Below are 14,183 nucleotides of genomic sequence, written 5' to 3'. Positions count from 1 at the left end.
TACTAGGCGTCCAATAGACTATCGATCTGTAATCTATGGTCAGTTTTAACCTACGTGAAAGTGGGGTGTTGTATGTTTACGTGTCTGTAGCTGAATGAATCGATTGTGATGAGTTTCTTTTTGTTTAAAAGCTTTAGTTTCTTTGAGTTTCAATTTGTAGAGCTTATAGTGAGAATAGCTCAGTAAGTCGTAAAATTGAAGAGGCAATGTGCAGGGAAATCTCGAATAGCCGATGGCCCTGTATCATAATTAGTAAGAAAATTCTATGGTATGCAGGTTTCCTCACGATATTTTTCCTTCACCGTTTGAGACACGTGACATTTAATTTCTTAAAAAGCACACAACTGAGAAGTTTGAGGTGCATGCCCCGGACTGGATTCGAATCCGCACCCTCCGGAATCGGAGGCAGAGGTCATATCCACTGGGCTATCACGGCTCTCCTATAAAGAGCTATATATATAGAGCTAATGAAAATTCAAATGAATATTTTTTAGCTTGCTTTAGACTGTCGGTGATTATTCAAAATTCCTAACGTTTGACGAATGCCTACCTACGTTGTTTTTATCAACTATTTAATAACTCAACAGTTATAAAAACTTTAGAGCTAATAATAAACATAATCGAGACAATAATAAGTAATTATAAAATTACAGAAAACCCGATTGCTTTAAAATAAAATTAATGGAAAATCCAGTAAATACTACCTACCATACTTACCTACTTAATTAAATGGTAATTTCCAGATACAAGTACAAGTTCTGGTACAAGACGACTCCCTCCGTATACAGGGTGTTCGGGAATTGGGAGTATTTGACATAACTTCAAGGTGTTGACAAGTCCACTTATGAGCCATAAGAGGAGATCTTGTTTTTTTTAAACTAAAAGTTAAAACTTTTTATGTTTTCATACAAAGTAATTCAAATAATTCCGACTATCCATGTAACACACGCCTTTATCTATCCTTGCATTTTAAAAGAAGTAAACCTAGGCTACGTCATAATTATAAGGATGTGTACCTATATGGGATGCATTTCAAGATTTATTTAAAAATGAAAAATTATTTACCCCGTCAATATAAGCTTTAGAACACAAATGTTCCTTAAACATTTTAAATTAATTTTCGGTACAGAATCTATACTAATATTATAAAGCTGAAGAGTTTGTTTGTTTGATTGAACGCGCTAATCTCAGGAACTACTGTTCCGATTTGAAAAATTCTTTCAGTGTTAGATAGCCCATTTATCGAGGAAGGCTATAGGCTATATATTATCCACGTATTCCTAAGGGAACGGGAACCACGCAAGTGAAACCGCGCGGCGTCAGCTAGTATGTATATAACCCCAGAGTTATGGAAAATACTCCCGAGCACCCTGTAGAAGAGGAGATTTAGGTCTTAAATATAACACGTTCCTACAAAGCCGATTTATACCAAAACTTAGAATTACAACCAAAGAAAAATGGTCTTCCGAAAATAGAAAATCTATATTTAATTGTGTCTTTGGTCCAGTGGTGGTTATGTGGCTTCGATACAGGAGGTCCTGGGTTCGAATCCTGGGTCGGGACATAGAATACCTAATTCTAATTCTGGAGTTGGGAAGTTGGTTGTGTTACACGCACGTTAAGTAGTCGGTTCCGGTATTTTTTTTTATTCTTTACAAGTTAGCCCTTGACTACAATCTCACCTAATGGTAAGTGACGATTGTAGTCAAGGGCATTCTAAAAATGGAAGCGGGCTAACTTGTTAGGAGGAGGATAAAAATGCACACACTTTCGATTTCTACACATCGTACCGGAACGCTAAATCGCTTGGCGGTACGTCTTTGCTGGTAGTGCTACTTCACTGAGCGCACACATGCATATTTTTTTGTTTACTTACATTATATATTTACGTGTACATTATATGTATAGTTTTTACACAACTCGACATTGTAGACAATATTATTTGTTTAAATAACTTTAGGAAAATAAATTGATAAACGACTAAATTAAATTAAAATAATTAGCCACCTTTATTCGCCTCGGTTTCGACGCACTTGGCAACTTCATTCGTAACACTCGCGATGTTGTGCATGTAGCGATGAATGAAAAACCCACGACTGACGCACGTCACTTCCCCGCACGCATTATTTTACAAACGCGCAGTCTTTCCCCCTGTCGCCCGCATATCATTGGCGTGTAATCATTATCAACGAAATTGCAAGACTGTAGTGACATATCTAATAGTATACAATCTTTGGTTAATGATCATACGTAACTGTATTTAGTACATTTATTTTCTTTGCAAGTAAAAACGAAGGTTGGTAGAGTGGGTCAAGTTTACCAAATGATGGATTAGTCACCACTCCATAGTATGTACTTACCCTTAGGATATTTGTTAACCCAATACGCAAAAGTAAAATGGACCTTATTGCATTCACTTTAAAGTAGTAAATTGTATATAGGTCTATATTTCAATTTTCATGGTATTTTATCTGACACTTTTCATGGCCTAAATAGACTATACGTAGTTCTGGACGTACGTATAGTGTATTTAGTTTAGCCTCGTTCTAGTCTTGTTGTTCTTTCTACATTTAAAGTACCTACCTTAATAAATAGTTATAATATTTTCTGTATTTTATTATTCTTAATTTATCTCTCATTTATATTTATTACTTCTTTTTTTTTTAATTTTTAACAATATGATGTTACAGAAGGTGGGAGAAGTAAAATAATACTTTCACTGTACACAAATTTATTCGATAACAATTTCAGCATAGCTTCCGCTATAATGTTAATATTACACGCTGATGGTAGTATAAGAATAAATCTGCCAAACAACCCTCTATTTTATAATATTTGCAAAGTTAGTGTCTACTGTTGGTAACACGAATATGTTAACAATAAAAGTACGTTTTAATAATAGTTCCGGAGTATTATTATACAAACCAAACGTTATAATTCTATCTAAAACACATTAATTAATTAGAGGAGATTTATAACAATCGTAAAATAATATTAAAATATCGAAACACAAAATTGAGAAATTAAATACAATATAAATCATAACGTGACGTCACAATTGTTAAGAGTAAAATAACCAATGATGAATTTATATTATGTAAAATAAATAATTATATTTATATAAATCATTAATAATAACCTCTATACTGTTCGGATTGATAATCATTGTTAATTAATTAAATTTAACTATAATAACCGGAAGTCATAAAAGTATGAAATGGAATGACGCTATTATACGCTAGGCGGCGACACGTATCTATACGAAATAGGCGGGAAGCAGGTACTATTTGTAACAATAAGTATAAAATACAAAACATTATTAAAAATTAATAAAAAAATATTCACCCTCCCGCTGCGGGACATTTGAGTGTCCAAGCAACCGGTGGTCAGGGCTCCAGAGTGAGGAACCTCCTCACAATACGCGCCGTCTCAAGAATCACTGCCTTTTGTATCCGACTCTTGATCCAACAGTTAAGCGAAAGCTTCTTAAGGTGTTGGTCGAAGCTTTTCGCTATAAGACCATTGACTGAAACAACTATCGGAACAATAATAGTTGACTCAACATTCCACATGGCGGTAATCTCGTGAGCAAGGTCCAAGTATTTTGATACTTTTTCCTTTTCGGCTTTAACCAGATTATCGTCAAGTGAAACTGTAATATCAACAATTATTGCACGACGCACTGACCGATCGACTAGCACTATATCAGGTCTATTGGCTACAATATACCTGTCAGTGATAATCGTTCGATCCCAGTAGAGCAATGCACTGCTATTTTCAAGAATTGACGCTGGGTCGTACCTATAGTAAGGCATCTCAGAATCGATAAGGCCATATTGAAGTTGTTTTTATTAGTTTGCCAATAATCTATTCTCAATCCGTATAACGTTGGCGGAAGAAAAAAGACATTTTCCTTCATGTGAATAATTTCCGTAAAATCGTTCCAAGTGAATACGTGATACAAATATAATTACTTATTTATGTCTAAATACATCTAGGTACTTCCTTGAGGACGCCCGCGACTTCGTCTGCCTTTTGAACTCCTTAATCCGGCCCTGTCGACGTCACGTTATTTTTCGAGTTACTCTCAGCAAGCTCTTTTATTCAATACCCATGTTGTAGGGACGCATGAAAACTTAGTCCGCCATATTGGATTTAGAGTGACGTCACGTTATTTTTCGAGTTACTCTCAGCAAGCCCTTCCATTCAATACCCATATTATATTGTAGGGACGCATAAAAACTTAGTCCGCCATTTATATGAAGTCCGCCATATTGGATTCAGAGTGACGTCACGTTATTTTTCGAGTTACTCTCAGCAAGCCCTTTCATTCAATACCCATATTGTAGGGACGCATGAAAACTTAGTCCGCCATTTATATGAAGTCCGCCATATTGGATACAGAGTGACGTCACGTTATTTTTCAAATTACTCTCAGCAAACCCTTCCATTCAATACCCATATTGTAGGGACGCATAAAAACTTAGTCCGCCTTTTATATTAAGTCCGCCATATTGGATTCAGAGTGACGTCACGTTATTTTTTTAAATTATTCTCAGCAAGCTCTTTCATTCAATACCCATGTTGTAGGGACGCATAAAAACTTAGTCCGCCTTTTATATGAAGTCCGCCATATTGGATTCAGAGTGACGTCACGTTATTTTTTAAAATTATTCTCATCAAGCTCTTTCATTTAATACCCATGTTGTAGGGACGCATGAAAACTTAGTCCGCCATTTATATTAAAACATAATCCGGCCCTGTCGCAAAATTCGTTAATACGGACGTCTCAATTGAAAGCGCACTGAAAGAGAAAATTGACGACTTGGTCAAGAGTGTAATTAATAATTTCATGACCTTCGGGTGTTTTTTAAAATGTTCATTTTTATATTATTGCATCAGAGGTAATTTTTTTTTTAATTCCTTACAAGTTAGCCCTTGATTACAATGATGGTAAATGATGATGCAATCTAAGATGGAAGCGGGCTAACTTGTTAGGAGGAGGATGAAAATCCACACCCCTCTCGGTTTCTACACGACATCGCACCGGAACGCTAAATTGCTTGGCGGTACGTCTTTGTCAGTAGGGTGGTAACTAGCCACAGCCGAAGCCTCCCACCAGCCAGACCTGGTCCAATTAAGAAAAACCTCAATCGGCCCATCCGGGGATCGAACCCAGGACCTCTGTCATGTATATCCACCGCGCATACCACTGCGCCACGGAGATCGTCAAAATGAAGGATAATGTTACGGAAATCCATTAAACACCTATTATCACTTTTTGTATTATGGCTTTTTATAACCATTGAAATAAACAAAGCAAGCTCGATGACTAGTGAAATGTGTTAAGATATTGTGACGTAGAGAATGTCAAGGAAATTGGAAACACTGGGAAAATTTACGTCTCTTGAAATTGGGTCTATAGCCGCCCTCGCTACGCTCGTGCGTCTAAATACCTCGGGAATAGGGATGATGACAGTTTTTTAAATTGTATATAAATTAAGAGTAGCTAATAGTAAAGCAATTTTGTAAAAGTAACAGGGTATCTGCGATCATTACTTTCGGAGCTACAGGGATTTAAAGGGTCAGATTTGCGGCGCGAATCCCTGAAAAACGTCCCATACAAAATGGCATGAACTAATGACGTCGTAGGTAATGTAATGATCGTTAGATTTGTATGTGCGTTCTAACAAAATTACTAATATCTTTGTTATTTTTGCGTTTATGTTTATAGTTCACATATTAAAAAATGTCACATTTAATGTAAGGAAGCTAAAACTGTATGAATTTCCATCTAATTACGATAAAAGATTTTTTATAGATTTTGAAATTTTACAATCTCATTTATTTTGCAAATATCCAGACAATCTTTGCTTTTTATGTATAAATTAGTTAACATTGGCCATAATTACCCATTATCATAAAAATCAATACATTTAAACCTAGTCATCATCCCCATTGGGACAATAGCCGCCCTCGCTACGCTCGTGCGTCTTAATACCTCGGGAATTGATTCTTTCCACCCTCGGTTAACAATCTATGAATTGCACGATAGTACGTGTGGGGCCATGTCACGCCATGTTTCGTAACCTTAACTCTCACGCCACCACAATAACACAGTAGTTTACTATGAATTGTACTAAATCAATCACTATAGTTTTCAATGTCAACTGCTAATAAGGACAGTAACTAATGATACCTATTCATCTATCTATAATTACTTCTATTAATAATTTCAGCTATGTATTCTCATTTTTTAAAAAAAAAATATAAGAGCCGTGATGGCCGAGTGGATGTCACTTCTGCCTCCGATTCCGGAGGGCGTAGGTTCGAATCCGGTCCGGGGTATGCACCTCTAACTTATAAGTTATGTGTTAATTAAATATCACGTGTCAAACGTATCAAACGGTGAAGGAAAAACATCGTGAGGAAACCTACATACCTGAGCTACGTGTGTGAAGTCTGCCGATCCGCATTGGGCCAGCGTGTAGGACTATGAGTACTGTCATAGTCTGCCAAAATCAGCTATAACCTCCGATTTCGTTGAACCTCCGTAGATTTGGATGAAATTTTGGGATTAAGTATGCTTTATCCTCTACTTCAAAAGTGACGTATGCTCGTCTTGCGCTTTTTGCATTTTAGGGGTGAAATCCACCCCTTTTGTTAAAAATGGGAAAAATGCAGATTAAACCATTCTAGCATAAGCAATTGTGTTTAATTACATAAATTACATGTTTTTTTAAATATTTATATGCATGATTTTAGTTAATTTTCAATCGAAAATCATGAAAAAATATTTTTTTGTATAAAAACGCATATAAACATTCATAAGCAGTTTGTTTGATAATTATGACATGATTTCTGATTGACAGTGAAATTTAAATCCTTAAAAATTAACCCCTTATTATAATATAATTAGTATTTTTTACAATAACTCCGTTAATTTTCAAGACATTAGGTTCATTCAAAAACCATTTAAAATTTTATATAACAAATTTTGCTTAAAATTTATCTCTCTATCGATTTCTGAGGTTATTTTTATTAAAATAATTTTTACCCCCGAGAAGGGATGTCATCCACCCCCAGGGTAATAGCGCAAGTTGGCCCTATGTCACCTTTGTTTCTTAAGGTATCTCCCACCTCCTCATTTTTTTTCATGAAAATCGACGAAGGTTCAAGGAAAACGGAGGTGAAAACTTTCATTCACTGTACTATATTAGCCTAATCCCTCTCATTCTGAGAAGAGACTCGAGCTCATCAGTGAGCCGAAAATGGGTTGATAATGATGTCGCTGCGCGCGTCGCTGTCAATTTTTCAGCTTTAATAAAATTAGGTATTTCTGACTATCGTAGGGTTAGTCTATAATGACTGACAAACCTAATTAAAAAATCTCACGGACAAATCAGTTTAAAACCTAGTTATTATGACTATGACTAGCGTGACAGCCCAGTGGATATGACCTCTGCCTCCGATTCCGGAGGGTGTGGGTTCGAATCCAATCCGGGGCATGCACCTCCAACTCTTCAGTTGTGTGTATTTTAAGAAATTAAATATTAAAATATGTCTCAAACGGTGAACGAAAAACATAGTGAGGGAACCTGCGTGTGTGAAGTCTGCCAATCCGCATTGGGCCAGCGGACTATTGGCCTAACTGCTCTCATTCTGATGATTCTAATATCTTTGTTATTTGTGCGTTTATTTTATAATATATCTATTAAAAAATGTCACATTTAATGTAAGGAAGCTAAAACTGTATGAATTTTCATCTAATTACGATAAAAGATTTTTAATAGATTTTGAAATTTTATAATCTCATTTATTTTACAAATATCCAGGCAAATTTTATGTATAAATTAGTTAATATTGACCTTATTTACCCGAATGTATCATCAAAATCAATATATTCAAACCTAGTCATCATCCCCATTGAATTAGGCAACCTATTTTCAATGAGTCAATGTAAATATTATCTATCATTTGATCACAATTAAATAACAGATGCGGGGTATATATTTCTAATAACAGATCATAGACCATGAACCGATTTTGAAAATTCTTTTACCACTAGAAAGTCACGTTATTTGCCATGGATGAATGAGAAAAGTTTATTAGTAACAATTTATTTCTCTTTATAAGATAATGTAATTTTTTTATTCTTCATCGCATGTTAAGAAGTTTGCTAAGCAAAGTTCCTGAAGGCACTATTGCCAACACAATGGTCTAGAGCCTCCATGAGGTCGATGACCTCCTGGCTGCAGGTCTCGGCGGTGTACGACTTTGACTTCACGCGAGCATCGCAGCTTTTTAGTAGACCTTGCATCTTCTTTACTTTTTCGTTATCTGGGAATAAACGAAGTAGTAGAACATCTATACTCAGAGGCACAATTATCCACCCACTTTATACTCGCGTCATATTAAAGAGGGCGGATAATTGTGCCTCTGAGTATTTATAAGGAACGATATTCACCCATCGATTTTTTGGATGTGTGTACTAGGTACCTATCTAGTATTAACCTTTATTAACTATAATTAATGAAAGTTTGGTCAAGAATTTTTGAGTCAACCTACTCGTAACACATTTTTTAACATCCCAAAGGTACTTAACCTTTGGGATGTTAAAAAATGAAATGGGATGAAATTCTTGACCAAACTTTCATTAATGATAGTTAATAAAGGTTAATAATAGATTGGCCAGGAAGTTTTTAGGCAACCTACTCGCAATATATTTTATAAAGTAGATTTTTAATACTTTTGATCCAACAAATAGATGGGTGAAGATCGTTTCTAATACGGATCTTAATCTAAACAAGTCACGAGTCAGTTTAGGATATACATTATTGTCTAAATTGGCTCAGATCTGTACTGTAGCCAAGTGCCACGTCAATTCTCTATCTACAATCGCAAACGCTTCGAAAACTTGAAAAATCTATACGATGTCACGTAGAAACCGTACGGGTAATAGAAGACCATATTCAATGTACTCTATGCTTCTACTTCTTCCAAATAAGCCCGCTTCCGTGATTGCGGCATCGTCACTTAACATCAGAGGGCCTAGTGGCAGTTTGATATGTACTGTGACGATCGCGTTAATGTAAACGCGAATTTCTTCGATGCTTCTGCGCTCGCCCAAACCCCCCGGTGACGCTTCTGAGGTCCCATAAGGAGCCTACGGCACTTACACAATCGAAAAAAAAATCCTAGGGCTAACTTATCATAAAAAACAAAACACGATCTTACTTACTTACTTTGTAAACACTTCCAACGTTGCTTGACCAAGTTATCAGGAGAATCCTAAGAGAGAAATATTTAAAATAATTATTAATCCAACGAGACGTAGGGATTCGCTGGATGCCGGCGGATCTCCGGATCGTTATGTTTGGAAGTTCCTACAAAAGGCTTATGTCCTGCAGCGGACTTGGATGGACCTCTGCCTTCGACTCGGAGGACGTAGGTTCGAATCCGGTCTAGGCATACACCTCCATTACAGTTATGTGCATTTTAAGAATTTAAATATCACGTGTCTCAAATGGTGAAGGAAAAACATCGTGAGAAAACCTTAACTGAGAATTTTCTTAAATCTCTACGTGTGTGAAGTCTGCCAATCCGCATTGGGGCAGCGTGGTGGACTATAACCTAAGCCTAATCCCTCTCATTCTGAGAGGAGACTCGTGCTCAACAGTGAGCCGAATATGGCTATTAGTTGCAGTCAACTAATTTAATGTTTTTAAAATTTCGTGTCAAATTTGTACAGCTCGTGAACGCATCTTGTTACGTCCGCTGAGAGTTGCATCGAATCGGTCCAAATCGGTTCTCATTGAGTTTCATTTCGTGTGGACATTGTATTGTACCAATTAATAAGTATTAAGTTGAGTATAAGGTCTAAGTAATGAATACGAGTAGGTCTAAACCAGTGAAGGGAATACATCGCAAGTAAACCTGCATACCAGAGAATTTTCTTAATTCTCTGCGTGTGTGAGGTCTGCCAATCCGTATTGGGCCAGCGTGGTGGATTATTGGCCTAACCCCTCTCATTCTGAGGAGACTCGAGCTCAGCAGAGAGCCGAATATGGGTAGATAATGATGACCAAGCTAGCCTTTTGCTCCACAATTTTAATTAATTTATAACTTCGACCCGATGTTACAACCAGAATGATCACCAGAGAACTCAACTCTTTAAAAACTCAAAACTGACATATCGTATTTGGCTTCAATAGTAGAAGCCCTAATAAAGATACCCAATCCAACTCAAGCCAACTTTTCCATAAACTATAAGTATTTAAATTTTTAAAATTCTAACATTCAAATTGCTTGTATAAACAGAGATACAGGTAAATAGGTATGTATTGCTTAGATCACAGGTTCTCAACCTTTTTTGTCCACGCCCTCACTGAGATAATTTCTTCTTTCAAAGCGCGGGATCCGCTCTTGAAAATCGATTAATAAATTTAATTTTGTAATGGACTCGACTACATGTATTTTTACGGATCTGATCCGTATTTTTTAAAAATCCTATTTGATTTTTCACACATAAATAATATATTTTCTTTGGAAGTCTTTTTGTTAGACTATAATATGACTTTAAACTGACAAATATCTTTCCATTTCAATGCTCTCTTTCTCTGGTTACTGTCTCCCTGAAAATCTTACACGCTCACAAGGAAAGCGTTATTGTACCTACCTAACTGGATGTTTGAGAAACTATGGTTTAGATAAATATTTAAATTATAGCCATTTCAATTCCCTCAAACTTTCTCCGAGTTCTCTAATTTGTAATTTAATTTAATTTAATTTAGTAATTGTGACTGTATTTTTCTTAATCTCATTTCATTTAATTTGGTAATTGTGACTATTTGTATTTTTTTATATTTGCACACTATTAATTTAGTGGAATGTTGTATTCTTGCAAATAAACAATTATTATTATTATTATTATTATTTTACTGTCCTTCTGATTTGATATTTTCACAGGCCCACAATGGGGCGTTACCGTTCACTTTGAGAACCTATGGCTTAGACAAATGTACTGACGCTGCCCTTGAACATGATCGTGAACCGTTAATAACATACAACATAATTGGCAATCATAACATTATTTGAAATCCTGCTCGAATTCGCAGCAAACTGCTAAACGAATAAACTGTCACGATCTAAATAATACGAGTACATCTACGTACCAGTAGTGGAAAGAGGCTGTCAATGCCAGACTTTTGTCATTTTATAAAAGGCTGATGCCTCGTTCACACTCTCGCGCGAGCGGCGAGACGTGCCGCGAGGCGAAGTACGGGGCGAGTGTGTAAACACTGCGCTCATAGTTCGTCTCGCCACTCGCGGCGCTCGGCGGTTGAGCGATAAGGCACGCGAGGCGAGGACGCGTCGAGGTACAATTTTTTTTTTTTTTTTTTTTTTTTTTTTTTTCTGTCTGAGTAGGTGCCGATAGCTCCCTGCGGAACCACTACGGCGTCACCGGGGGGGTTGGGCGAGCGCAGAAGCATCGCCTGATGTGACCCGAAGGCTGAAAGAAAGATAGAGGACGGAACGGCTCTCTAAGGGCGTCTCCTATGAGACTCGGACCTCGGCTTAGAAGGCCATTCTGGAGGAGGTAACCGTGACCTGAGTGAATCAGTCCGGACGCCCCCAAGATCGTGAGTTAGAAAACCCACGTCCGGGTGACGTTAGATATCGGGGACCTCGTCTTCGCCGGCGAAGACGCTGTGTAGCTTGTGATTGTGTTACCTGGGAAGCATTGTCGGTTGTTATGTCATCGTCTGGATCGTAAAGGACGTTCTTGGGACGCCTCTGCTTGCAGTTAGCGTTTAGGTTGGGAGTGTAATTGCAGGCCTCAACCACTAGTTGGTTGGGATGGATGGCAGCTCTGTCAAAATAGTTTTGAGAGAGCTGTTTCATGTACTTAGCTATTGTCGGTAATTCTAGATCTCTATGGAGGTCATTATTGCGTAAAAACCACGGCGCGCCCGTGATTTGACGCAGAAAACGATTCTGTAGGGTTTGAAGCGGCCTAAGGGTCGCTTTTGGACGGTGGGCAAAGACTACACTAGCGTAGGTTAAGATCGGACGGATCGTAGTTTTATAAAGCGTTAGCTTTGAGCGGAGGGACAATTTACTTTTCTTATTTATCATAGCGTAAAGGCGGTGCATTACGTATGCGGCCTTTTTTCTCGCTTTGTTAACGTGCATGGAGAAGCTCATGCGGTTATCGAAGGTAACGCCTAGGTACTTGGCAGTACGTTGCCAGGGGAGGAGGTACAAAACAATGCACGAGGCACGAGTGTAATTGAGCTACGAAAGTTTGTCAGCCCGTGTTCCTATTATAGGTAAATAAGGTAGGGAACTATTGAGTTTAGACTGTGGTAAAGGGAAATGCCCACCGGCCAATACAACGTCGCCCGCCGGTAACCCAGGTATATCCCCGCATAAAAAAATATGAAGATAATATTAAGATGTATACGTTTTGCATTATTTTCTCTGTTACCTTGTACAAAAAACGAACAAACAAATCAATCATAAGTCAAAAAAAAATGTCGCAAAACTCAGGCTGGTCAGCGATTTTTGCTTGTCCCCATTGAAGACCAATTAGAGATGAAATATAAAATTTAAAATGTCGTAGCAAACTTGTTTTGTTATAGTAATGATTTCATTCATAAAATAGAATAATCAAGATATTATAGATGTATGTAAATTGCCGGGTGGTTAGGGTAGGCTAGGGCCGATAGGTAATCGAGGCACAACTCTAATAAGACCACCAACTCCCAACTCCGGGCAGAAAGGATATCCAAATACACCCCTGTATAAAAGTATATGGAGACGATAATATGATGCATAAATAAGAATCTGGTTAAATAATTGGCTCAATAAAAGTATGTTTTAAAAAAAAAAAAAATGATCACTCTCCTAGTAGGACAAAATTTAAAAAAAAAAACGTAAAACTCAGGCTGTATGATTATCGATCTTAGCTTAAAATGTCGTCAAATGTTGTAGCAAACTTTTTTTCATAAAGTAGGTAATGATTTCATTATTAAAGTTATCAAGATTTTTTTAGATATAAGTAAATTGCCAGGCGGTTAATATACTAACCGCCTGGGCCGGAACTTAAAAGAAAAAACAAAATTTTAACCCACCTAGGCTAACCACTGATTAACCACCAACTAGGTGGTTAATCATCGGTTAACCATTTGGGTCAAGGTCAACCAACGACCAATATAATGTCGTTGGGGTCAACCTACTTAATGGTGTAATTTTCCAGGTTTTATGGTTTGACAAAATGGCAACAACGACCATGGTGGTGTCGCCGTTGGCGACGCAACCTTCGCCCAAGACCAAACGTCGACTCTTCGCCGAAGCGCGTCAAAACAGCTTGCAGAAGCTCAGCGTGATTTTCGACCATGGGAACAAGAACGGTAAGTTTAATTTACAATGGCAATAATAGCTAGAAGTGTTACCTGGTTAAACGCTGTGTCCATTCTTGGAAAATTACGTAAAATTCTTGGAAAATTACGTAATATGATACCCAATTGTTAAAGTATCAATATAGAAAATTAAAGCTTTTTTTCGTAAATCAATCAATCATTCAGAGGCCATTGATAACAGACAAAATTAAAAAAAGGCTCCGAGGAATTTGAGTTGATAATTCCTTGATCTTTATATATCTAAATGAAAATAAGAATATCAAAACAAAATTTCGTTCTTCTCTTCGTCTGTATACAAGTGTATAGTGGTATAGTAAAGATTTGCTATAAAAACAATAGTCTTGTTTAACTTTACACTCAATTTTAAATTTCCAGACGTTACAATAAACAACGCAGTTTCAGTTTATGTCAATAGAGGGCAGCGTCAAGGAATGCGCGCCATTGCCTGACTGTTTTACGACCATCACTTGATATTTTGACGTTTTGTGCAAAATGTTGCCATAAAATACAACTGACTATCTGAAATGGTAGAAATATTTTTAGTTACACAGTAATCAAACTGAAAGTTTTGTAGAATAATGAACTAAGGCACTAGAATAATGTTTGATAAAATTATTTTTGATGACGATAGCTTAAGAAAAAAATACTTTTTTATAAAAGTAAAACTATTAAAACATTTTCTATTGATACAACATATTTAATATTTCGTAAACCTCTTTGATTTAAAGTGAACTCTCTTAGCAGTTACGCTCCATGATA

At 36.8% G+C, this 14,183-nt stretch overlaps 1 protein-coding gene across 1 annotated transcript; it reads right to left on the bottom strand.

Moving 5' to 3' along the window:
- Positions 1–8,161: 8,161 nt before the first annotated feature.
- LOC128199442 (cytochrome b-c1 complex subunit 6, mitochondrial-like) lies at positions 8,162–13,768 on the bottom strand. Its single transcript, XM_052888952.1, has 3 exons — positions 13,458–13,768; positions 9,246–9,291; positions 8,162–8,340 (listed from the first exon to the last, which is right to left on the bottom strand). The coding sequence occupies exons 1-3, from the start codon at positions 13,476–13,478 to the stop codon at positions 8,180–8,182; spliced, it is 228 nt and encodes a 75-aa protein (XP_052744912.1). The 5' UTR covers positions 13,479–13,768; the 3' UTR covers positions 8,162–8,179.
- Positions 13,769–14,183: the final 415 nt, after the last annotated feature.

This window comes from Bicyclus anynana, chromosome 24, assembly GCF_947172395.1.
Source record: "Bicyclus anynana chromosome 24, ilBicAnyn1.1, whole genome shotgun sequence".
Taxonomy (NCBI): domain Eukaryota; kingdom Metazoa; phylum Arthropoda; class Insecta; order Lepidoptera; family Nymphalidae; genus Bicyclus; species Bicyclus anynana.
The sequence above is the reverse complement of the archived record's forward strand: the minus strand, read 5'-3'. Positions and strand labels throughout refer to the sequence as shown.

Bases quoted from the DNA above. Each gene is read 5' to 3' on its own strand.
- LOC128199442 (XM_052888952.1), bottom strand. From the start codon at position 13,478: ATGGACACAGCGTTTAACCAG. The intron at 9,292-13,457 runs GTAACACTTCTA...TTTCTCTCTTAG, and splicing joins TGGACACAGCGTTTAACCAG to GATTCTCCTGATAACTTGGT. The intron at 8,341-9,245 runs GTAAGTAAGTAA...GTTTATTCCCAG, and splicing joins ACGTTGGAAGTGTTTACAAA to ATAACGAAAAAGTAAAGAAG.